Source organism: Berghia stephanieae, chromosome 1 (assembly GCF_034508935.2).
Source record: "Berghia stephanieae isolate SIO BIC M18660-M18661 chromosome 1, UCSD_Bste_1.3, whole genome shotgun sequence".
In the NCBI taxonomy this organism is placed as follows: Eukaryota; Metazoa; Mollusca; class Gastropoda; order Nudibranchia; family Aeolidiidae; genus Berghia; species Berghia stephanieae.
Genome location: NC_088360.1, coordinates 33,180,949 through 33,205,767, shown reverse-complemented (window position 1 = coordinate 33,205,767; position 24,819 = coordinate 33,180,949). Strand labels below are relative to the sequence as shown.

Genomic DNA, 24,819 nt, shown 5'->3' with positions numbered 1-24,819 from the left:
TCGGCAGCTCATTAAAACGCTACAAGGGGGGGGGGGGTTATAGTTTAATTACAAAGGTGTTAAGTGTGATTAAGATGCAAGGTATGAGGACAAGATTAGCACCTACCTCGCTTTGTGACTTTCTTGATTTCACACATGTTGAACAAGCCTAGTTTATGCTATACAGATCTGCACCCTGCCCTAACAATCTGATCATGCTCAAGGGCCATTACCGAACAGTTGACTATCTTTTTGCCAATTGTTGTCTCTACATTTCCTATCCAGGACTTCATTGGTTTGCCTCGTGTCTTTCCGTCATGTACTTTCCCCTCTAGCACTGATTTTTGGATGATGTATCCATAATAGGCCAGTTTTCTCCTTTTAACTACAGCCAACCATTCTCTGGAGCTTTGGCCTGCATCAATAAGAACTAGAATGTTTGATTTCTCTCTGTTCCATGAAATTCTCAATATTCTGCGCTGGGAGGTTGTGGCACTCCAAAAAAATAAAAGTCACAAATGCGGCACTACTAATTTTAGTTCAAATTTTTCTTATTTCTTTTGCGACACTAGTAAAAATAATCGATATTGTGAACTTAAATAGCCAAAACATCGCCCTACAATCTAAATCATTGACTGTACATGTGGTTACAACAAAATACCCCTCTGCGTTATAGACTTGGAACTGTCAAATGAGAAATTAATTTTTTACAGATTTGGCACATTAAACAAATGAGACATTCCATGTACGTACCTATGACTTCATGCGAGTCTTGCGGGGTCGTTAATTTGGGATTGTCGTATTTATTAACGCACAGCCAATTCTTGGATGTCGCGACGGAGACCAAGGGCAGATTTACCTTTAGTTGTTTCTGCAAATTTCAAAGACATCCTTCTAGTAGTGTAATTGACAAATGGTTTGAATTCACCACGGAGATGCGTTTTATACCAATGCTGAAACCAATGTTGTACATGACAACGTAAACACATTCTATTTGTCCACTGATTTGTAATTAAGTAAGGAGTTGCCAGACTAAAAACTAAAATCCTAAAATAAATTACTAACAACTTATTCACGTCTTATTTCTAGCGAAAACAGTGGTTAGTTTATTAATCTTAAATAAAGTTCACTTAATATTTGTATCGATAGTATCGATTATAAAAATCAGTGCCGCAAATGCACTATCAATAAGGGCCATTGCTGTTAACAGTAGGGCCGCAAGTGTAATAATAATTTTAAAATTGAGCTTTTATATATCCACTAAACGTGCTCAAGGCGTTTTACAAGGGGTCCCTGGCCAACAGCAACACTAAACATTTAGGACGGGACATGACGCCTGTTAAGCGATATTACAAATTTTCGGACAGAGACAACACTGTTAACAGTCCAGTACTCATTTTACACCTGAGTACGGTGAGAGAATCTGAATAAAGAGCCTTTTCCAAGGACCCAACTATGCGCCGAGCGAGGCTCGAACCCAGGACTTTGATGTCCGAAAGCGAGTGTCACACCACTAGACCACATAGCCGTAATAGACCCTCTGCGCTATGACAACATCTAAAACGCATCAATTTTTCTTTCAATCTCCTTTGTTATTGTCCATATTTCACATTCATACAGGAAAGTGGACCATGCATTATACATTTAGCCATACGCACATTTGTTTCTGTTGATATTTTTATGCTAATAATGTTTTTTCTAACTTTCATAAAGTTTGTTTTGGCAATGCTGATCCTTCTTTTGACCTCTGCAATAGATCTGCCATCTTCTCTGACGTACTGGCCAAGGTACGTAAGGACATGTGCTTGGTCTACTGCTTTTCCGTCTACTGTTATAGGGGTTTGTTTTTTCCAAAGATTGTAATAAACGAATTTTTTTTAACAAAGAGAAAATTGAAGAACGAAAAACGAAATTAAAATGAAAACTGAAACAAAAAAGAAAACATAAAGGCCCATTTGGATTGGAGTCTGTATAACCATAACCTGATTTTACCGAGCATTCGGGAAAATAAGAGTTCAGCATTACTTTGCCGAGCATTCAAGAATTTGAATTAGAGTTCAAGTTTATTTACCCTAGTATTTGTAGAAATATGTTTTTTTGTTTTTATTTGTTTTTAAGGGTTTTACGGCGCTTGCAACACATTAAGGTCATATCAGCGCCAGTAAAAAGGAAGAAAATGGGATAGTAAAAAGTTCTAGAATTACAATAAAGCATCCAAGAAAAGGGAAGACAAAGGGGAATTGGTTCAAATAAGAAACAGGTGTAGATTCCAAAAGCACTCTATCAAAGTACTTAGTTTGAGATCACTAAAAGTCTCATCCAGACACAAGCACAGGTCCCCGCTAAGAGGAACACACTCTAATGTTTTACAAATCATATATAATATTTTAAAAAGCATAATACAGTGCATAACAGAGAGATGATTTACAATGAAAAAAATATCATCTCCCAAAACTAACTATACATTCGACTGTTTCCCTCTCAGCCAGGGCATCTGGCCAGGACCAGGACAAAACCAAGTAATTTCATTCCAAGACAAAGACAGAAAGCATGTTGGAAAACAGATATAAGGGGATAGAAGACACAGTATGTACCCCCATGCCCACTATGGGAGGTCAGGAACCCCACCCAGTATTTGTAGAAATAGAGATTGTTTTTAGCCAGAAATTTTTATGAGTAGTCCTAACCCCCCCCCCCCCCCCCCCCCCCCCCCCCATAAGCACGAGCAACAAATATCAATTGTCAACCATCATTATCATCATCATACATGATAAAAGTTGAAATACACATTTAGTAAATTTAGTATCGATTTATTCATTTCATGTCATATCATATCATGAGTGAACGGTTATTAGGAGCAAATCCTTTTGAAGATGAGAATAATTAAAAAGTGATCAATCAATGTATACATTTCATGACATTTATTATCCAGAGGCTCGTTCTTCATTGGCATCAAGTTACTTTAATATTATTGAACAGCGTCAAATTATATATAATTATATTATAATTGGCATAATGCAATTCTATGCTCTTGTTTTTGTTTTTAAGTTTTTAAGGGTTTTACGGCGCTTGCAACACATTTAGGTCATATCAGCGCCAGTAAAAAGGAAGAAAATGGATAGTAAAAAGTTCTAGAATTACAATTAAAGCACCCAAGAAAAGGTAAGACAAAGGGGAACTGGGAACAAATAGGGATCATATGTAGATTCCAAGAGCATACGAATACATAATGTACTTAGTTTGAGATCACCTATAAGTCTCATCCGGACACAAGCACAAAATCCAACAGAGAGGAATACACTCAAATGCTTACATTATACACTAAAAATAACAAATATAATAATACATAACAGAGGGATGATTTACAAGGAAAAAATATCATCTCCCAAAACAATAACTATGCATTTGACTGTTTCCCTCCCAGCCAAGACTCCAACCAGGGCCAGGACAAAATCAAGTAACCTCATTTCAAGACAAAGACAGAAAGCATGTTGGAATAGAAGACACAGTATGGACCTCCCTGCCCGCTATGGGAGGTCAGGATCCCCACCCAGTCTATGCTCTTGATCCACAAATTAGAATAAGATAAGCTGATAAGATAAGTGAAACAACAATTCATGGAATTATATAAGATAAGCCTATGCCTATAAACCTTTACAGTATGATAATCGAGCGTAATCATGGCTCTAAAAATGTGAGACAAATGCAGTCTAAAATACTATTTAAAATATTCACATCAAATGAAAATCTCATCAATATAAATCTTTGATCTTCTCTTCTTTTCATGAGCGATAGAATATCTGGGCTTATTAGGTTAAAATTAAGGGCGACAACCCAACTAAAATTTGTTCCTCAAACCAATTTGAGGATCAATCCCATGCAATGCAAGACATACAAAGAAAAACTTGTATGTCTTACTTGGTATTTATCCTCAAATTGTTTTGATGAACAAATTTTAATTGGGTTGCCGCCCTTAATTTTAACCTAATAAGCACAGATATTCTATGTATATTAAAAAAAAAAAAAAAAAAAAAAAAATATTTTTAATAAAAAAAAATAAATAATAATATATATATATATATATATATATATATATATATATATATATATATATATATATATATATATATATATATATATAATATAAGAAGAAAGCAAAATAAAGTGTATTTTACAACTAATTCCCAGCATCTCCTAGACAGAAAAGGCGCCACAGAAAAATAATAATTAATATATAAACAATAAAATAGACAGACAAGAATGGAAGCGATTAAGATACACCAAACTAAATTACTAACTAGGCCCTTCTATGTAACATCAGTAGCATAAGGAAGGAGAGGACAGCCAAGAAAAAGAAGAAGAAGAAGAAGAAGAAGAAGAAGAAGAAGGAACAACAACAACAACAACAGCAGTAATAAGGGAAGAAGAAGAAAAGGAGGAAGAGGGGGAGAAGATGAAGAATAAAAGTTAGGAGTAGAAGAGTAATAATCCAAATAATAAAAATAAATTATGCAGAATGTTAAGACTCATACTCATGGATTGAAACTAGATAAAATAGAGAAAAAAATATAAATGCTTGAAACAAAAATTTATCACATTATTTTTCTTTCTTTATCATTGTAGCTAAAGTTGTTCATGAATTATATATAACTGAGATGTTGCATGAAATATGAAATCATCACAAAACAAACGTATTAAAAGAACAATTTAAAAAAAGTATAACAATACATTAATTTACTTGATTTATCCAGTTATAAAAGCTTATCTGGTGGAATGTCACTTTAATATGAAAGAACGGATTAGAATACGTTTAATTTGAAAAAAGCAAAGTCCTGAAAAAATACATAAAACTCTCTCTCTCTCTCTCTCTAATCTTGAGCTTGAACTTTTATATAGTGCAATATCCACTAAACATGCTCAAAGCACTTTATTAACAAGGGGCCAGGCACTCATTTTACACCTGAGTATGGAGAGAGAATGTGAGTATAGAGCCTTTTTCAAGGACTAAACTATGCACTGAGCAAGACTCGAACCCACGACCTACCGATCTGAAAGTGTGTGTCATAACCACAAGATCACATAGATTTGTGAGTGCATATGTGAATCTCTTACCAAACCATCACACACACACACACACACACACACACACACACAAGCACAAACATCACTGAAAATATTCCACACAAAAAATTAGTCGCATACAGCAATTGACCTCAAAAATGCAAAAGGAGATTCATATTCACATCTGGTCAGTATAAAAAGCATAGAATATTAAATACAGGTTTTATTTGGAGGGAAAAGAACCAATAATTATAATGCAGTGCCACTTAACTCAATGTAAGTTGGCTTATCTTCTAATAAAAATTGAACCTTTGTCACAGAACAACACAATTCGTTAGCTTATAGGTAATACTACACTATAAAAATCATCGATAAAATAGGATGGAAGAAATGACAAAATGCTTTTTGTCTTTTTGAATTAGATTGAAGCCTCTAGTCTATGTGTTTTTCATTATTATTTGCGAGTTTGAGGTTCAAGCAGTCAAAATTACATAAGATGCATTAGCACAAGCCAGAGTAATGGGCGACTTGTCGTCATACAGGTCAAATTATTAATGGATCTTATAGCATTTTACAGTGAAATTACAGCATTGAAAACTTGTAACTCAATGTAGAATGTAGAAAATAAACTGCATTACCAATATGGTACTATATATTGATGCTATTTGCTTAGCCAAAAAAACACAACATTCGCCAGTCGGATATAACGTACCAACATACAAAACTATGTGTAACCATGAACGTTTATAGTCTGATTGATAGAATTTAGTGGGAAATACTCATAAAAATGGCTGGCTAAAAACAATAACAAAGAGATGAGTGACATCAACTTTGTTCCTTCTTTATGTGATCCATAATTCATTTGTCCTAGTCATGATAGATTCTCATTCACAGTTCATCCCTCTTAACTTTGATCCATTCACGAACTGATTCAATGTCACCATCCACCTCTTCTTTGTTAAATGATGGGAGAGAACTGTTTGATAAAAAATGAAAAATACATGACCAATAAATCAAAACATATTTTAATCCAATATTGCAATGTTGGCTTTGGAAAGTTTTTACCGTGGTATTCCTTGGCCAATAAATCATTGAAAAACTCAACAAATTAATGAACTAAAAAAGGGGGGAGAAATATATGTGCAAACCCTAGCGTTCCTTGTTACTGTAATTCTAATAATAATGGTGGCATAATAAATAATATCTATAGTTTTGATTACTGGCTCCCTCTCAGGTAAAGAAGAAATGTGAAGATAAATCAAATTTGCTAACATTTGATAGATGTATAATTGAGTGATTACAATAGTTCAACAATTATTTGTTTTTGGATAATACAACAAGAGGACCCTAAATCTGTTCAAAATTTTAACAAAGTGTGTTTCATATGGCATAGATTAAGTTTTTATATAGAGGTAGCCCATGTTACAGACTGTGTCTGTCTTGTATTATGTCAGCATGTTGGATGAACAATGTGAATAAAATTGAGATTGGAGTCAAGATGATTGGAAAATTAAGGTTTTAAATTTAAAAGGAAACCTAATTGTCCACACAAAAAATCGTTTATTTTAACTCAAAAGTTATGAGTTAGGCTTAAAATTCATTTTAACTCATCTGCTTCACCCGGACATAATACCATTTTGAAACGATGGGCCACATATTCTATTTTATCTTGGAGATGAAAACTACATTTTGACACAAATTTGTGCTTCAGTCAATTGGATACATGACTCCAAAAAACCTTTTAGGGGCCAGTGTAGCACAGCATATACTTTACTCTAGATCTAAAAGGTACCAAGATAAACTCACCATCCTTCTGGGTGGCTTTGAGCACATCACCTTACCCTAACTCACTTTGTAGGGTTGTACTATGGCTAGCTAATGCCTAGGTTATTCCAGTCTTCCTTTGGAATAGATCCTATAGACAATTTTCCCCTTGGCGATGAATACAGTGAATTTTTATTTTATTTTTATTTTTTTTTTCACTAAACTTTCAAGATTGCACAGTAATGTCTTATAAAAATTTAAGGAGAAACAGAGTCATTATTCTTTGAAGCCTTTCCGTCTTATAACACAGATAAACACTAGATTAAATGTTGCTTTGATTCCTTTGACCTGCAAAAATCTACAAGCCCAAGAATAGCTGTAAAATAAAAATTAATGCTAAAATGAAGACAATGGAAAGAGAAAAATTCAAACAGTATGGTACTGGATGAACTAAATATAGGAAAGAAAGTACTCTCGGTGACTGTAAAGCTCAGAAAGTTGGTGTACTATGGCCATATACAATGCCACAACAGTCTCCAGAAGTCAATGCTTGAAGGAAGGAAAGATTAATGAGAAAAGAGGGAGAGGAAGACAATGGACGAGCTGGTTGGGAAACATAAAATAAAAGACTAGGAGCATGATGGACTGCTCAGAGATGGCGCTAGACAGAGAAAAGTGGAAGACCATGGCATCCAACCTCTATAAGGAGGAACCCCGCTAAGAATAAGGTAAGAAGAAAAAAAAATTGTTAATGAAGATCACAGAATGACCGCTAAACCTTTTGAATTTGTGATTACTTAACATAAGAAAATAAAAACCTGCTGAATTGGAGGAGCATGGGAATAGTGTTTAAAACTTCAGTTGCGTGCATTGAGCATGTATTTGTCATTTCTATCCAAGTCTAAAGATTTTGGAATAAGGAGATCTCCACCAATTAAGTAAGGAATTGGAAAATTAACAGAAAAAAATTATGCCTAATGTATTTTTTTCTTCTGGGAAGAGGGGGGGGGGGGAGGCTCAATAGCAAACGCTGTTAAATCACATGACAATGATTTACCTTTATTTGTCTAAATTTGTATTTTAGTAATGCAAACGTGCAAAGGCTACTATGATTCAAGACAGCCACAGGGACAAAAATAATGGGTGATCAATAGAAATATTTTTAAAATTAAGGGAATACTGATTTATTTACAAATCCATTACACCTGAAACCTTATATCACAATGACAAGTAGAGAGGAAAAGTTGATCAAATTTGAAAAAAAACAAACTTTTGTGTGATAGTCATTATTCTTAACAACATTCTAAATAAATTTAAAATTATTCAAACCATAAAATCATTCATTAACTCACTTCACAATGGCTCCAGAGACACGGTCTAAGATACCACCTGCAAATATTAGGAGCAAGACAAATAAATTTATTATTCATGAAAAAATATGTCAAAGATTAAATTTACCGAATGTGAATAGAAGAATGAGGAGTATGAAACAAAATGTTTGCCATTATCTGCAACAGATCTGTGAATGGATGATCAAGCTGATGATGAGTTTTAATTCTTCACGCTTTTCAATGATTAAATATCTCTATAAATGACATAAGCCTATTGCCAATTAAACCATACCCAGCTACACATTAACAGACTTGGAAAAAGAGGCTTGGAAAAAAATTAAGTATTGCGTAATGAGCAATGAGTATGTGTCAGATTCTCAACAAACTGAGCGACAGGTTCCCCTGCCAATAAAAAAGCCATTCCTAATATCTAATGACAATAATAATAATAATAATAAATGGCATTTATATAGCGCTTTACCCCGTTGTCACAGGCTCTAAGCGATTTACAGTGATATAAAACAAAACATATTCCAGTGAGACAAGTGTGAAGGAAACGTGATACGAATTCAATTTAACAACAACAAAATATGAAAATAATATTGCAACATTAAGACATAAAAAGATAAAACTTTAAGCGAGATTTGAACGTTGTCAACGAATCCGAGCATCTCACGTGTGACGGGAGAGAGTTCCAAAAATGGGGGGCCGAAAATTGAAAAGACTGTTCACCTATTTTACGCAATGGCTTAGGTTTGACAAGGATTGATTGGTCATTGCTTGACCTCAAGTTTCTATTGGGGACATATATGTTTAGAAGGTCTTTAATATAGGAGGGACTGTTCGTGCTCAGGGATTTGTAGACAACAGTACAAATCTTATAGGCAACTCTTTTTTCAACAGGAAGCCAAGGTAACTCACGGAGAAGAAGAGTTGCTGACGGGTATTTTTTGTTATTGCATACAATGAGCCTGGCTGCGTTATTTTGAGCAACCTGAAGTTTGCTAATTTTGTCTTTAGCTAAATTCGCCCAAAGGGAGTTACAATAGTCCAATTTAGATAAAACCAGGGAATTAATTAAAAGTTCTGTTATATGCTTCGGTATTAAATTACGAATTTTGCTTATTTTTTTCATTTCTATGTACATAGATTGTATGGTGTTATTCACGTGGCTTGTCATGGAAAGATCTTTATCAATGATGACGCCAAGGTTTTTTGCTTTATTTGAAAATTCTATTGTGCTATTTCCGAGAGTAATAGGTGATTTATTTGCCTGTTTAAGGATACTCGGCCTTCCACACATTAAAATCTCAGTTTTACTATCATTTAATTTTAACTTATTGTGGTACATCCAAGATTTAATCTCATTAAAACAGCTCGTAATTCGTTGTATTAAGAACTGTAAATAACTAAGGGGTGCTGAATCATATATTTGCGTATCATCTGCATAAAAATGATAACTCAAGATTGAATCTGGATATCACACTAGAAAGGGGCTGCATATATACAGTAAAAAGGACAGGGCCAAGAACAGAGCCTTGTGGCACTCCAAAATTTAGTAAAACTTGTTCTGACTGAACACCATTCACCACAACAGTCTGCCATCGATCCTGTAAATATGATGTAAACCATTTAAGGGCAATTCCTTTTATGCCGAACGTATTTTCTAGTCTTCTTAACAAAATGTCATGGTCAATGGTGTCAAAGGCAGCTAAAAGATCTAAAAGGCATAATACATTGATATTGTTAGCATCAGCATTACATAACAAGTCATTAAAGATTTTAAGAAGCGCCGTTTCAGTACTGTGTTGATGTTTGTAGGCTGACTGATGTCTAAGTCCTATTGACCCATTTAATTAAATCCAAGATCCACCAAAGCTTTTACACTTACCTGGAGTGCAAACTGTGTCACAAACTGCTGAGCACAAATGGCAATATTTACAATACTGCAAAAATAAAGAGAAAGAGTAATATAAACAATTAGTCCAGTGTGCTTTTCGCCAACTCTATAATATCGTCTAAAAGTTACAGAAGTATTATGTAATTTATTTGTTATGAACGATGGCCAAATTAATAATAATCAAGACTTGTGTTTAACTTTAGTGACAGTATGTTTGGTCAATGACAGGATTGTTAAAACTCCTATACTCTACTTATTTCCTTTTTTTTTAAAGAAAGAAAACCCCACATAGGTAAAGCAATAACAAAGTCAAAATGTGGTGATTTCACTGTGCAAGATATATGTAACTTAAATGAGGTTAAAGGGGGCTGAATACACTATCTAGGCTATATGTGGCCTGATTTAGGTTGAAGGGGTTGATTAGACTAGGTGTAGCTCAAATAAGGTCACCCTACTATTAATTGGATTTATCATAACTAATAACAATTAACTCACCTTACACATTTTACAGTTTGGCTTTGATCGTGATGTCTTGCATGGACAATCTTTTTCACAAAGTTTGCAAAACTAAAAAAGGAACAAAACGAAAACGTGTTATCATTTTTAAAGTGTGACTGACAACAACAACAAAATGCTGCCTCAAAGTTATTGACTGTAAATGTCAGGAGACCAGAAATGTGTACTCTTGTGCAGATTTCATTAAATAACAAGTGGTCCAAATGGATTTTCAAAAAAGGAATTTTCCCACTTTTTCTTAATTTGTTAGAAGGTGGAAGTACTTTTAAATATTTTTTATTTCTTTCAAAATTTTCTTTTTCTCGAAGAGGTGATATTCAGTATGACAAGGGATCATATTTTGAGGAATTGAGTGATATTTGCTGGCCTTGTCCAGGAAAAATGATCTTGTTTTTGCTTGTTTTTAGAGATTTTATGATGCTTGCAAAACTTTTAGGTCTTTCAGTGCCAGTAAAAAGAAAGACAACTGAAGAAAAGTTGCAGGCCCGAAGGTAACAGCACTAAAGGAACAGTAAGACAAGGGGGATGTGTTCGAATAGGGAACATAAGATTCCCTGAGTAATCAATCAATGAGTCTATTTTGACATCATCTTAAAGTCAAATCCTGGCATGATTTGAATGACAAACTCAAATGCTTACAAAGTGCAATATATTCAAAACTAAAAATTATAATGGTGCATATCAGAGAGATGATTTACAAGGGAAAAAAAAATTAAAATATCATCTCTCAAAATAAATTTTAAAAATTTAAAATGAACTGCATTTGACTCCTCTCAGCTAGAGATCCCTACTGTATCAGTGTGCTTATTATATAATCTCTAATATGCATGGAAGGAGCAGATTTCTGCATCCAGTTGCATCGTATATTTTTTTTGTTAAGATGGGTTTAGAATACACTTTTTCTTCCTCTTTCATTTGCACCCAAATTACTTCAAATTAGTATTCCCCTCTCTCCAAGAGGATAGACGAAATGGAACAAAAACAAAGAGCAACAAAAAGAAAAAATGTGATACCAGTTGTATTTTGTTGAATACTTAAGAATGTATTAAGAGAATGCGTTTAATACCAATTTTGTCCCTTAGTTGTGTCCAACAAAATGAACACTACAAAGAGGACAAATCACTTGGAAACAATAGTTCAAAGGGTTTAATGATTTCCACGAGTTAATAAAACTTTCAAATTACACAGCTCATGGTAAACAATAAGCTACAATTTGAGATAGCAGTCCCACATTAGTGGGCCTTTGTAACTATTGGATTACAACAGGTAGCAAACGCATTCACTCAATACTTATCAACCAAATTGAACTCACTTTACAATATGTGCAATAGCCACAGACCGAGCCTTTTGCATATTCAACTTTGGATGGATCAACAGAGATCTCTTCTGACTTCTGCTCATTGTTACCAGCAAAATTATATTGTCCAAGAATAACAATACTTTGGATCATAAAGCAAAGCAGAAACAAGAGAAACATCTGATATTTCATCCATCTTTCCATATCTCTTTATCAATAATTGTCTGAAAAAACATGAATTAAAAAAAAAACAGAGGATTTTAAAAATTGCAAAAATTACAGGTTTCATAAATTCTTATTAAGTTTTCTCTCTCTCAATAAATATCTTTAAGAAAATGCATAGGTTGTACCATAAATTATTGCTCTTAGCTTAAAAAAAAAATATTTCTGGGATGGGTGCTACATGTTGAAATACTGATCAGCGAGCTGCCATTGTTACACTGATTAGCTGTAGCAACTTGCCACTGTTTGTGTACTTCATGAATATGCTGTAGCGTCACTTGAGTTAAGTTCTCAACAACATATAATCAGGAATGGGGTGGGGGTGGACTACTCTGATATCTTCCAAAATAGGAAATCATCCAACATAAAGGGTAAGTTGCTTATGACATAGTTAATATGATATTAGAAAATATAATGAATTTATTTCAAATTCCATGCTTTACTCCTTTGTGCTAATTTATCGCAACATTATTAATTGTGATGGCAATGTACTGACGTGAAAAAATTAGCAGGTCTGATAACTGAACGGAATTATGGGCTTGATATATTATTATTGTTTTATTATATTGCATTAGAGATTGAGAGTATTTTCATTACAACAATGAGCCCATAACAAGTTGGGATATCAGACCTGCAAATAAGTGCATGTCGCAATGTATATATTATATCCCACCATTTTCTTTGAGACTCATCACAATTTTTATTTTTATTTGACAATATAAAAAAATTGGCTGCTATCTAAATTGGTAGCAGTAATTGCCAAGGACCTTAACAATTGACAAATCATCAATTTCGTGTCAGTTCGTCAACTACTCATGTGTACTTTTAACTGCAACTGAGTAACGTTAGTGTCACGAAGTGATGTTAGTAATATTAGTTAATACTCTCATTTTCTCCTCTCTCTCTCTGTCCTTTTCTCCTTTCTCTTTCTCTCTCTGTCATTTTCTCCTTTCTCTCTCTCTCACTGTTAATGATATTAATATTGCTCTCATTTTCTTTCTTTCTCCCATTTTCTCTTTTCCTCTCCATGGACCGTGCCAGTTGGTAAATTGTCAACTATATACTATTAACTTCCACAGAGTGACGTTAATTAATAATAATATTGATACTCTCATTTTCTCTTCTCTCTCTCATTTCTTCTTTTAGCCTCGGACCGTGCCAGTTGGTAATTGGTAAATCGTCAACTCTTAATTACCACGGAGTATGGAGTGACACGTTAATATATTAATATTAGTACTCTCATTTTCTCCTCGATCTCTCTTTCATTTATTCATTTTCTTCTCTCTCTCTCTCTCTCTCTCTCAACTATTTATTACTATTACCACGGACTGACGTTCTTGAACAAATGTTTTACGTGAATTGTTCCTTATGATGACGATGTATGTACATTATATTTTCCTTTAAAATAAAGGAAATCCCACTTTTATCTTTAATTTTAATCTATCAGGCATTACTTATACTTGGCAGGGATTTGCACTTCGTTCTTCTGTTTTTCGCTGAATCTAAAAATAACTAATTTTTGTTTCAATATGATTTTAACTTGTCTTGGAATTTGATGAACCGTCAACTTCCAAGGACTCACTCCTTGGCAATTGACACTTCCATTTAAATTTATCTTGATCAATATAGCCTATAAAACATCTGGCTAACAAAACATTGGTAAAATTATTCCGCTCGGCAGGGACTACTTTTTTACTAAGTACCAAACGTGTTTTTTAATGAGATTGATTTCAATCTAATTCGATTTTTTTTTTTACCAAAGTACATATTAATGCAAAAACGACCACAACGGCAAAAAAAAAAAAAATTTAAAAAGACGACTCTCTACACTTCCCATTGAAATTGACATGATTATCATAATTTTAAACCCTGAAGTTCCACTTTGCATAAAATGCTACTCATCCTTAACTGCTTTTTAAAAAATGATTAGGTCATAAAACTATTATAATCACGGAAGGCTTACGTTGATGTTAGACTTGGGCTCTGCAGCGTACTCTTTTTTCTTTTTTTACTGAATCATAAACCGCTGTGGACTGTGGACTCGGGCCGTGGCTACTACGCTTGGACGGAGTGCGATGCAGTTTAAAAGTTCGTTGATTATTTACTTCGTCGTATAAGGGGGTCTCAATCTGTAGCCCTCCTGTATGGTAGAATAATATTTTCCGTAATCTGAATATTTCTGATTGTTATTGTTATTTTCAATACCATTCTTATTGAGTTGTGTAAATTATGATAACGGGTTTAGCCGAATTGAATAAATCGCGAAATTAATATATGAATATGAAACTTATTCTGTACGTCATTACTGTTAAACTGCTGTAAGTTGACATGGTCACCAATCGGTCCAAACGTAACGATAGTTGTTTGGGTCATTGTGAAAGAGCCGACGACATGATACATTGACTTAAAGTTTTCAAGAATAGAAGCAGTCTATATCTCTACAATGACAGAAAGTATTCAAAGACTTTTGCGCAAGGCCGGACAAAACAAGTTTTTTATAAGAGCTATACCTTTTGCGGTACTGAACCTGTTTGTTTTGTGTTTTTTTTTAGTAGAGCAGAGGCTATGCTGCTATTTATTATGAGTTCATTGATATTGATATTGACTATGACAATGACACATGGCCATGGATGGAGATCACGATTTTGATCTCCATAGTTTGATTAAAATGACCTGTTTTGGATAGGGAGACCGCGATTTTGGTCTCCCGACCCCCAAAATACAGCATTCCGATCACAGAAACTGCGACATCTTCATTTCTTTATGTTGATTAGAGTTGGGGGGGGGGGGGGGGAGTTGGCTGTGCACTTCCAACCGGTGTGGTGTTGGGGATAGCAAAATTTGCCTTTTCTCAACCCGTGTTGGTTGTTTTGGAGATACAGTCAAACCTGTCTATAACGACAACCCAAGATCAATCGGCAAAGTGGTCGTTATATATGGACAGTTGGTTGTTATTGTTATATACAGGATTAATGACGTGGGGGGGGGGGGGGGCACATGTACACTATCTTAGCCTCATGTTATACAAAGCATTGGAACCTATCAAGAGCCATCGTTTATTATTGTTGTTGTTACTGTGATTATTATTACCATATTAAGTGCAATGTCAAAGATTTCCACCCACAAATTAAATAGGATCCAAATCGCAATTTCTACAACCTTTATTTTAGGTAAATTGATAAAAATTAAAGCTGAAAACATTAAGCGAAACTGACAACCCTGTCATTTCCTTCACTGCGATTGGATTTTACTTATCATAGTGTTTTTATGCACCTCTGTTGACGGTGTATCTTAACTGATCGTTTTTATACACCTCCGTCACGCATGCGCAACCCACCCAATTTCATCAGCGATATTGTGGTTCAGTATTTGGACATGGCGAAAGTTATATTGTGACATCTGTAGGATGTTTTTGTTAATAAATTTTTTTTTAGAATAATAACAATTTTAAAAATCGAAATATGAAACCAGAAAATAGAAGTTGCATTGAAGGTAAAATAATGTTTTAGAAAGACCTTATGAACAGGCAGGTGGCTCCGTAGTGCAGTGGACAAGCTGTCAAGACTCTAACCTAGAATGTACCAGGTTCGATTCCCATTGTAGACATTTTTTTTTTTTTTTTTAATTTACTTTATTTTTGTTTGATTTTTTTTCTTTTCTTTTTTTTTTTTCTGAAAATTTTTTTTATCATGTTTTTAAAAAACTTCGATTTTAATTTTCTAAAATTATTTATTTATGTGAGATCAGTATTTGTGTGCCATGTTTCTTTTTACTTTTGATTTTTTAAGTTATTGTTATTATTCTTTAATTTATTATCATTGTATAAACGTAAATCGGTTATCACTAAGCAGCATGCTATACTACAAGCTAAAACTAAAACTATTTAAACCTCATGGACGTATGCAGCAACATTTTCATTAATTTACCATCACCGCCAACAGAGGTGCATAAAAACGGTGCGTTTTCGTTATATAGAGGTAAAATATAGAGAAAAAACTCAAGGGTGTCAACTGAGGTGGTAGCTATGGCAGATTTGACTGTGGTATAATTTGACTATTCCCAACCGGTGTTAGGGATAATACAATTTGCGTTTTTTTCAACCAGTGTTGGTAAAGTATTTATCCTAAGAAGTGATACAGGGCCGAAAATCGTACCCAAGGTTCCCTCTGTGGTGACAGAGCCGACTAAATCAGCCCATTTTCAAAAGGTTCGAGAATAGAGCATTTAATACTGATAGAACCTTGGAATAATAGTAATAATAATAATACATTATTATTCTAATGATAGAATGAACTGCAATACACAGAAAATAGTTTTGGAAAGGAGGCATCTTGTATGCCCATTTTTAATTCCATTTGTTTTTTTAATTCTTTTGAAAGTGATGCCTAGGAAACTACAAACTTGGAATGCTGGAAAAAATTTAAACTTTCAGTCTCTTTAAGAGCAATTTCAATAATTTAACCTTACCGGTACTTTTCTTTTCTCTTTTTTCTTAATTGATAGGCAAAGCAGATTGGAATGGGGGTTGGGTGGGGGGGGGGAGGGGGGGTTCATGTGGGGGTTTGTGGTGTCATGCAAAGTGATGTAGCCCACAGGCTTCACTTAGCTGAATCGTCATCTCAACACACACGAACCATGAACACTCATAGGGCCTAGTGGTTCTACAACTAGGACTTCAATATTTCCTGTCATCTTGGCGATAAGTTAGAACAAGACAATCAAATCAAAAGAAAATCAGTTACCTCCTTTAGCTACCTAATGCTTTATGAAACTAAAGTGAAACTATGAAATCCGACAGAAGCGCAGATCAGATGGGTCACATGACAACAAACACTGCAGAGGGATTGTTATCCTTTCTTTAAAAAATATAGACTTGTGGTGAACATTGTGCTTATTTAAGTCAATTTAAAAAATGATACGGCGCACAACTATACTGAAAGATTTGAAAATTAGAAATGTATTTTTTACATTTTTACAGATAGATAAACAGATAACTTGATTTCCTTTTATAATTTAAAGTCAGTTTGAAAGTTCGTTGAGTCAAACAGATATCATAAAATACGTACCAACGACACTAACACTCTCAAAAACAACCAATCTGGACACTGTAAAAAGTTGTCAGTTTGGCGTTTTTATGCAAATCGTTGCATTCGAAATAATGTATTCACTTAATTACTTAACGGAATTCAGATCTACACTAAGTTTTCAACAGTTTTCATCTATTTATGACATCAAGTATTATTATTGCCCCTATGATGCTTTCAGTGTGATGGTTTCGGGTGGATAAAACCCAGGTTTAATTTCTTTGGTAATAAATTAAAAAATAATAATAACAATCTAAAGAATCGAAATTTAAAACCAGAAAATGGAAGTTGCATTGAAGGTAAAATATAAGGTTTTAGAAAGACCTTATTAAATGTTATGAACAGTCAGGTGGCTCCGTAGCGCAGTGGATAAGCTGTCAGATAAGCTGTCAAGACTTGAAAGTACTGGGTTCATTTTGGACATTTTTTATAAAAAGTTTACTTTATTGAGGAAGACATCATTTTTGTTGTAATAGTTACTGGACATATATTTAAAACCTTAAATTAATCTATTATTGTTATTATTATCATTATTATTATTATTATTATTATTATTATTATTATTATTATTATTATTATTATTATTATTATTGTTATTTTTTAATTATTATTATTATTATATTTTTTTTAAAACAACATCGGTACCATTCAATGTGTTATCGTCTTGCATTTATATGTAAACGTGGATTGTTATCATTTTATAATATTTTATCATTATCAACCAGCACCGCCAACGGAGGTGCATAAAAACGGTGCGTTTCTGTACACCTCCAACGGAGGTGCATAAAAACGCCACCAAACATGATCACCAGAGTACTGTAATGTAAGGTAAGTTCTCGATCCCAGGATCGTCTTTCAACTCTGCTCACGTCTGCTACTTCAGGTTTATTTTAGCAGTTGATTTTCTTACCACAACCTGTTTTCACACATTGACAACTGTATGTTGCTGTGCCACGGGTCAGAGGCTATAGTGGCTTACACTTAATGTTGGGCCACACAGAAAAATCAACAGAGGATGTACCAAGTTACACAGACAACGTTGTTTACCAATCTGCCCTAATTAAATGATGGTGGGTACAATATCGAATGAAAATAGTTCTTTCCCTGCGAAATTGCGGGCTTCTTACTAGTTTTTTAAAAGGCAAATAGATAAGCCTATAATTTGATAACTGTTGTCAACAAGTTAAGATCTTACTCTATTTTTCTTTTTCTTTTTTTTCAGGCTTTTGTGGTTGGAGGTTCTTTTTTCCTTAAACAGTTTTCAACACTTAGATATGAATTCCGCAATGGAAAACGGGTAACAACTTCCCCTGCTTCAAAATTATTTTCTTTTTTTCTTTTTTTTTTATTATTTTACTTTTTTTGGTCCATTCAGAGCATGTACATAAGGTCCCAAATTTTTTTTGAGAAATAGAGAGACGAATAGTACACTTACAATGTAAGCTTAGATTGTAGTCATCAACTTGTTCCTTTGTAGGGCACCCCTTAACATCTTTTCATTGGTTCGACTGCCAATTTGTCTGTTTTTAAATTCAGTTACAAAGGAGAGTGCTGACCCATTGATAACGCTGATCTTGGTAATCTTGAAGACCATTCATCCATTCCGTCTCATTTTTATGCAGGCATGAAATAGTTTTTGGAATTTAAGATGAGGGAGAGAGAGAGAAAGAAAGGGGTGGGGGACGGTAGGAAGAATTGTACAATGAAAACGATCTGAGCAAATTTAATTGGTCATTAAGATCATTTCCAATAGTTATGTATACCCATCACCATCACTGGTCCCAATGGCTCAGTGGTAAAGGACCAGTATCGATCTTGGGTAGAGTCGAGATTTTTTTCTGACCCCCTTTCCATTCAGAAGTGATTAGGTGGCTGAGTTTAGTAGATCTTACAGAAAGTACTTTGTGATAGGCCAGTGACCTATTAAGAGGGTAGCAAGCAATTGCCATTGTCAATTTAATGCGACAAAACAGATAAACTCTGGCTCAATGGGCCTTATTGTTCTAAAGGCTGCCATGACCAGGGAGTTCAGGCTATTAGAGGTAGTTCATGTGAATAGAAGTGTATCACTTTCAGGACATAAAATTCACATTCAATAGAGAGAGTGTGAAGGGGGAAAGAATGAGAATGTACATTGAACGCTGCTTGAACATTCAGTTGAAATTTTAATGGTCAGTAAAACAAAGAAAAAAAATCTTGTAAAACAGTAGCCCCATAAACTAGTGAGTTTAAGCTATAAGTGAAATGCGCTTTTAAATACTGTTACTCTAATTTAGACGCTGTGAAAGTCTCTCTCTCTCTCTCCCTCTCTCTCTCTCTCTCTCTCTCTCTCTCTCTCTCTCTCTCTCTCTCTCTCTCTCTCTCTCTCTCTCTCTCCTCTCTCTCTCTCTCTCTCTCTCTCCTCTCTCTCTTCTCTCCCCCTCTTCCTCCTCTCTCTCTCTCTCTCTCTCTCTCTCTCTCTCTCTCTCTCTCTCTCTCTCTCTCTCTCTCTCTCTCTCTCTCTCTCTCTCTCTCTCTCTCTCTCTCTCTCTCTCTCTCCTCTCTCTCTCTCTCTCTCTCTCTCTCTCTCTCTCCTCTCTCTCTCTCTCTCTCTTCCTCTCTCTCTCTCTCTCTCTCTCTCTCTCTCTCTCCTCTCTCTCTCTCTCTCTCTCTCTCTCTCTCTCTCTCTCTCTCCTCTCTCTCTCTCTCTCTCTCTCTAATAAAGATAGGCTTTTGGTTTATTGGAATGTGCTTATAAGGTTTATTTTGTTTTTCAATTTCGAGTCATCAATGATTCTTCATGATATGAAATGGTTTTATTACATTTCTCTTCAAAGCTGTCACCTGAGGAAGCAGCTGCCTTGGGTATAGAAGTGAAAGACATCAAAAGTGCTCAAAAAGAAATACTGCAGGTGCGTACGAGTACAGCAGAGATCACGTATACTTATAACAAACACTCTTATCGAAAATTAAAAGAGTTAAATGTGTGTCCTGTCAAGCCATAACAAACTGGTGGTTATAAAAAACTAACATTTTTTCTTAATTTGTTTAAGATTGAAACCAGTGTGCACAGGACCCTATCTACAGGCACTGCCATGCAACTTGTAAAATACATATATTTTATCAAGACATGTCCAAAATGTTAATGTTGTGGTTTGTGATGATTGTCACAGTACTACTCACTCTTTCATGCATTCATTCACCTCATTGTTGCTGCTGCTTAGTCACGCAAATGTCAGAAAACATCACTCTTTTTGTCTAGTAGCAGATGAAGTACAAAGTATTGCCATTTCATAATGATTTTATTTGCGTAGATATATTTTAAAACGATGCAACGGTAATAAAATAAGATTCTCTTAGTTTTCAAACCAGTTCATTCGGGGCATTGTTTTTGTTGGGGTTTTTGTTTGTTTGACTGTGGATATGGAAATCAGTCATTTTGAGCCAGGGATTTCATTATCAAGATTTTTGGCCTCTGACCTTTAGGTCCCATATTCTAGTCCTGCTATGGGTGGCACAAAGTGGATTCCATGGAAAGCGCTCGTTACTTTCATTTTCTCATCATAATCAGGTGAATTGTCTTTTTATAGTATGATCATTTAAATGTTATTTCAATTCCATTTGACCAAAGAGGGAAAATGTAAAATGGTTAAAGGGAAATGTCATTGTCATAAGATGTTATGCGTAGTAACAGTGTTTATACTAAGACCAGCTATAAATCATCAAAGCTACAATGACAGAAAAGCATTGATGCCAGTAATGGTCAGAGCCAGTAATTGTTGCATGCATTTAATAAGATTTATTTTTACTACCATTGAAGGAAATCCAAAAGGAAGAAGCAGATGACTGGCAAAATATCCGAGGCCCAAGACCCTGGGAAGATTCAAAGATGATACAGGATGAACAGAGACAAGATAATTTAAAGAAAAGGTATGATAGTAATAAGTAAAGAATTATCAACATAAAATAACAAAGGAAAGAAGGTTTTGAACTTTTAGACAGTTATGATGACTCATTCAATTAATTCTTGATCTGTGATTCTACAAATATGTAAATGTAGTCATAGAAAAAGGAACTCCAACTGTGAAGAATACTTTACAAAAATGTGCATTGCTACACGGTGGGACCTGTATGCCCGATGTCCAAAGTATCACATGCAGTCAATAAGTGATGCTCATCCCCAATCTCACTTGTTGACTATATGCCTCAGACCTGCACACTGCTCTGTATGTGTGGTAATTAAGACACAGCTAGCGGATGGCTAGTAGTGGAGAGATTCAACATGGGACACTAAAGAACAGCAGTAAGGCTTAAGTGGAGGAGAGGAGATCATTTGATCTTGATTAGCATCCCACGGGAGACGGGAGTGTAATGAAGAAAGCGGAGAGAGATCATCGCATGTGTTTCATTTGATAGCAATGGCAAGGCTCCTGTTTTGTATGTTTAAAAAAATTTTCTCACTAGAAACTTGTGACACTCGCAAAAAGAAAGAGGTTAAAAACAAGTTTTTCAAATTGGTGAAAGAGTTCATAGATTATTTGAAAAAAAAACTGCTAAGAAAATGAAGGGAATAAATTTGAATTTGTTATCAGTTCATGGAATATGAGGATTTGGCATTTATATGATGAAATATATAATGTATGAGACTATTATTTGCAGGAAATGAGATTTTAATGAGATAAGAATATTTGCCTCTGGGCGAAATGAAAAGCAAGACATAATATATTGACAAGAACATAAAAACTTAAAATATATTAATAAATGATGTTCTGTTTTATATTTCCTTCAATTCACAGTTAATGCAAGCATTTTGTAAAGAATTTGTATGCCTCTGTGAACTGTGAACTGTGCAATCAGAGAGAGGAAGTAGGCTGCTTTAGAGAGAAAGACAAAATTATTAATCGCTCATCTACCTGATTTGGCTCTCAAACGAATGGAAGTTCTTCTACGAGAGCATTTTGCCCCAAATATAACATATCGAGAAGTGATTTAAAACAGGAAGTTTATAGAATGATTTGAAACAAATCAAAATTATTAAGTTATTCTAATAGTTTCGCCAGGTTGTGGAACAATGGCAAATTTGATGACATTATGAATATACTTATCATAAAATTGATATGATAAATGCTCACAATAAGTTGTGTATAAGCAAGGATGGGATTATGATGGCATAAGTAGCCTAGTGGTATAACGTCTTATGACAAAGTCAGGTGTTGTTGATCCTGGTTGTTGACTAGTGTGTGACGATATTTGCAAGAATATGACCCTGACAATGTGTCCATGTTAAGGCAAATCGCATTCATTAAACCATTCAACTTTGGTTGAGAGTGCTACTACACAAGCAGATGTCTGACTTGCATTGTATGAAATGAACATTTAATTTCATATTGCCTCCTGGGGTAATATATGAAATTAAGGTGGACTGAGCAAGGAGAAACTATTGAAATATGTACTATTTAGATATGCATTTTAAAAATTAATGATAATAATATAAAAGTTTACATTTATAACACTCTTATACTTGGTACCACGATGCTCTAAGAACTTTTAAAGACGAACAGTCTGTTATGAGCAAGTACAATTTTTAGACAATTAGAAGGAATTTAAAATCCATTTTCGTTGGTACAAGAAAAATATGTGCACTAAGCCTTTCTCATATTGAGGTGTTTTGTTGCTAGCTCAAACTTTTTGTCATTATGTCTGTTGTTGTTTTTGGTACATCTGTGCGAAAGTCAAGTTTTTTGTTGTACCTCATTTTGAATGAGTATTTGGAGAAGATGTGACATCAATCTTTTGTTTGATTCAAAGACTTCCAAGTTTAACAAATCCATTTGTGATCAGGTGGACTTAAGTGAACGTGATCGGATTTGGGGAATCAAAGAGAAAGTCTTTTTTTTCCTATTTTCTGTCACAAACAAACCATTTATATATGATTTTATTGTAATATTGTCATTGCATTGTACACTAAAATGTTTTAACGATATAATTTTCAATAGTTTTTTTTTAATCTGTTAATTGTTTTACCACATACTATCTGCATTTGATGAAAATTGGAATAAAATTGTAAACTTCTTTACTTCAGTTTAAGCATATTTTTTTCATGTACCTTTACATAATATTATTTCATCATGGCCATCATTGCTTCCTGTGTTTGAGTCTGAATGAGACTTTTAGGTGATCTCAAATTAAGTACACTGATAGTGTACTCTTGGAATCTACATCGGTTCCCTGTTTGAACTCTTCCCCTTTGTCTTACTTTTTCTCATGTGCTTTCAATTGTAAATCTGTAACTTTGTTGATTATCCCATTCTCTTCCTTTTTACTGGTGCTGAAGTGACCTAACTGTGTCGCAAGCGTTGTAATACCCTTAAGAATGCACAAACACTCAATATCAGTGTATTGCTGCAAACTGAGCAGTAAACTTACTTGCTAAATGAAAAGAAGAGATTCTGGAAGCAAGGCTCAAAGCTTGATATTATGGGTGTTGGTTGTAGTCCTTCAAAGCCATTGGGTCCATGGAGCCGGAGTTTATCCCGGTTTCTATAGCATGAAACAGACAATAACAATTGCTTGCTACCCTTTCGATAGGATGCAAGCCTATCGCAAAGTACTTTCCCACCATATCTAACAGAAGCAGCTACCCAATCACTGCTGGGTGGTCAGAAAAAAAATCTCGACTCTCCCTGGGATCGATCTCAGTCCCTTTGATTGTGAGACGAGTGCTCTACCAACTGAGATATCAGGACCCCTATGGTTAGAGGGTGCAACATAACTGCTAGTTACCAAATCAAAATAGAAACGATACTGTGAGACATTGAAGACCCCACATACACAAGAGCTCTGGGAGACCTGAATGACTAGAGTGACAAGGTGTAGTAGATTTAAATTATTTAGAATCGGAACTCTGTGCCTTTTGAATGTTGTAGACTGGAACTTGAACCTATTGTAACCGTTTACTCTGATACTTGGGTTAGTTGTTTCAGACAACAGGGCAAATCTTTACAGCCTAAAAGGCAACCTTTTTCTTTTTGATCGAGTCAAATATATATTATATTAAATGAAATCTTGCACATGAAATGCAATATATGGGACTCTCAGAAAGTGACGTTTTAAACACAGCACTTTAAAATGGTTTGGACATAGTTTAACAAGCAAAAAAGTAACCAAAGGAAAAAGTAAATGAGAACAAAACAGATAAGTGAATCATAATTCTGTCAGAGAAACAATAAGCTGTCTTGAGTCCATTTTCAAAAGGTGAGCCTGCAATCCTACTTCTGTTTTGTAGAGCTTTAACGTAAATGTTTTTCATTGTAGTCCTTCATGGACAATTTCAGTCTCATTTATTGGGATGTTGCTGATCAGTGCCATTACTTTGAATTAGAATCACCAGCAAATTTTACTGTCAAATATTATTTTTTTAAATATTCTCCTTTCCTGTTGAAGCTTGTTATTTCCTCTTATGCTGAATGGCAAAAAAGACAGCACGTCGTGGGGATTGGATGTCACTCATAGAAAAACAGTTCAAACGGCAAACTTATTAAAGGGAGGGTAAACCACTGCAAATGGCTTTTGAGCAAAGTAGTCCTTCAAACCCATGGAGCCAGTTTATCCCAGTTTCTATATTGTGAAACAGACAATAGCAATTGCTTGCTACCTTTGGATTGGACACTAGTCTATCGCAAAGTA

General features: G+C 34.6%; 2 protein-coding genes across 2 annotated transcripts in view; one reads left to right on the top strand and one right to left on the bottom strand.

Moving 5' to 3' along the window:
* Positions 1–22,609, top strand: part of LOC144972359 (cytochrome c oxidase assembly protein COX16 homolog, mitochondrial-like) — a 73,296-nt gene extending 50,687 nt beyond the window's left edge. The window contains exons 2-6 of the mRNA XM_078913480.1: positions 14,431–14,588; positions 18,377–18,451; positions 19,971–20,045; positions 20,954–21,063; positions 21,930–22,609. Of these exons, the coding sequence (XP_078769606.1) occupies positions 14,514–14,588; positions 18,377–18,451; positions 19,971–20,045; positions 20,954–21,063; positions 21,930–21,933 (339 nt within the window). The 5' untranslated portion in view covers positions 14,431–14,513 and the 3' untranslated portion in view covers positions 21,934–22,609. The remainder of the gene's footprint in view (positions 1–14,430; positions 14,589–18,376; positions 18,452–19,970; positions 20,046–20,953; positions 21,064–21,929) is intronic.
* Positions 4,305–14,123, bottom strand: LOC144972338 (uncharacterized). The gene is made up of 6 exons (XM_078913436.1): positions 14,034–14,123; positions 11,864–12,072; positions 10,531–10,602; positions 10,027–10,081; positions 8,157–8,193; positions 4,305–6,016 (listed from the first exon to the last, which is right to left on the bottom strand). The coding sequence occupies exons 2-6, from the start codon at positions 12,050–12,052 to the stop codon at positions 5,929–5,931; spliced, it is 441 nt and encodes a 146-aa protein (XP_078769562.1). The 5' UTR covers positions 12,053–12,072; positions 14,034–14,123; the 3' UTR covers positions 4,305–5,928.
* Positions 22,610–24,819: the final 2,210 nt, after the last annotated feature.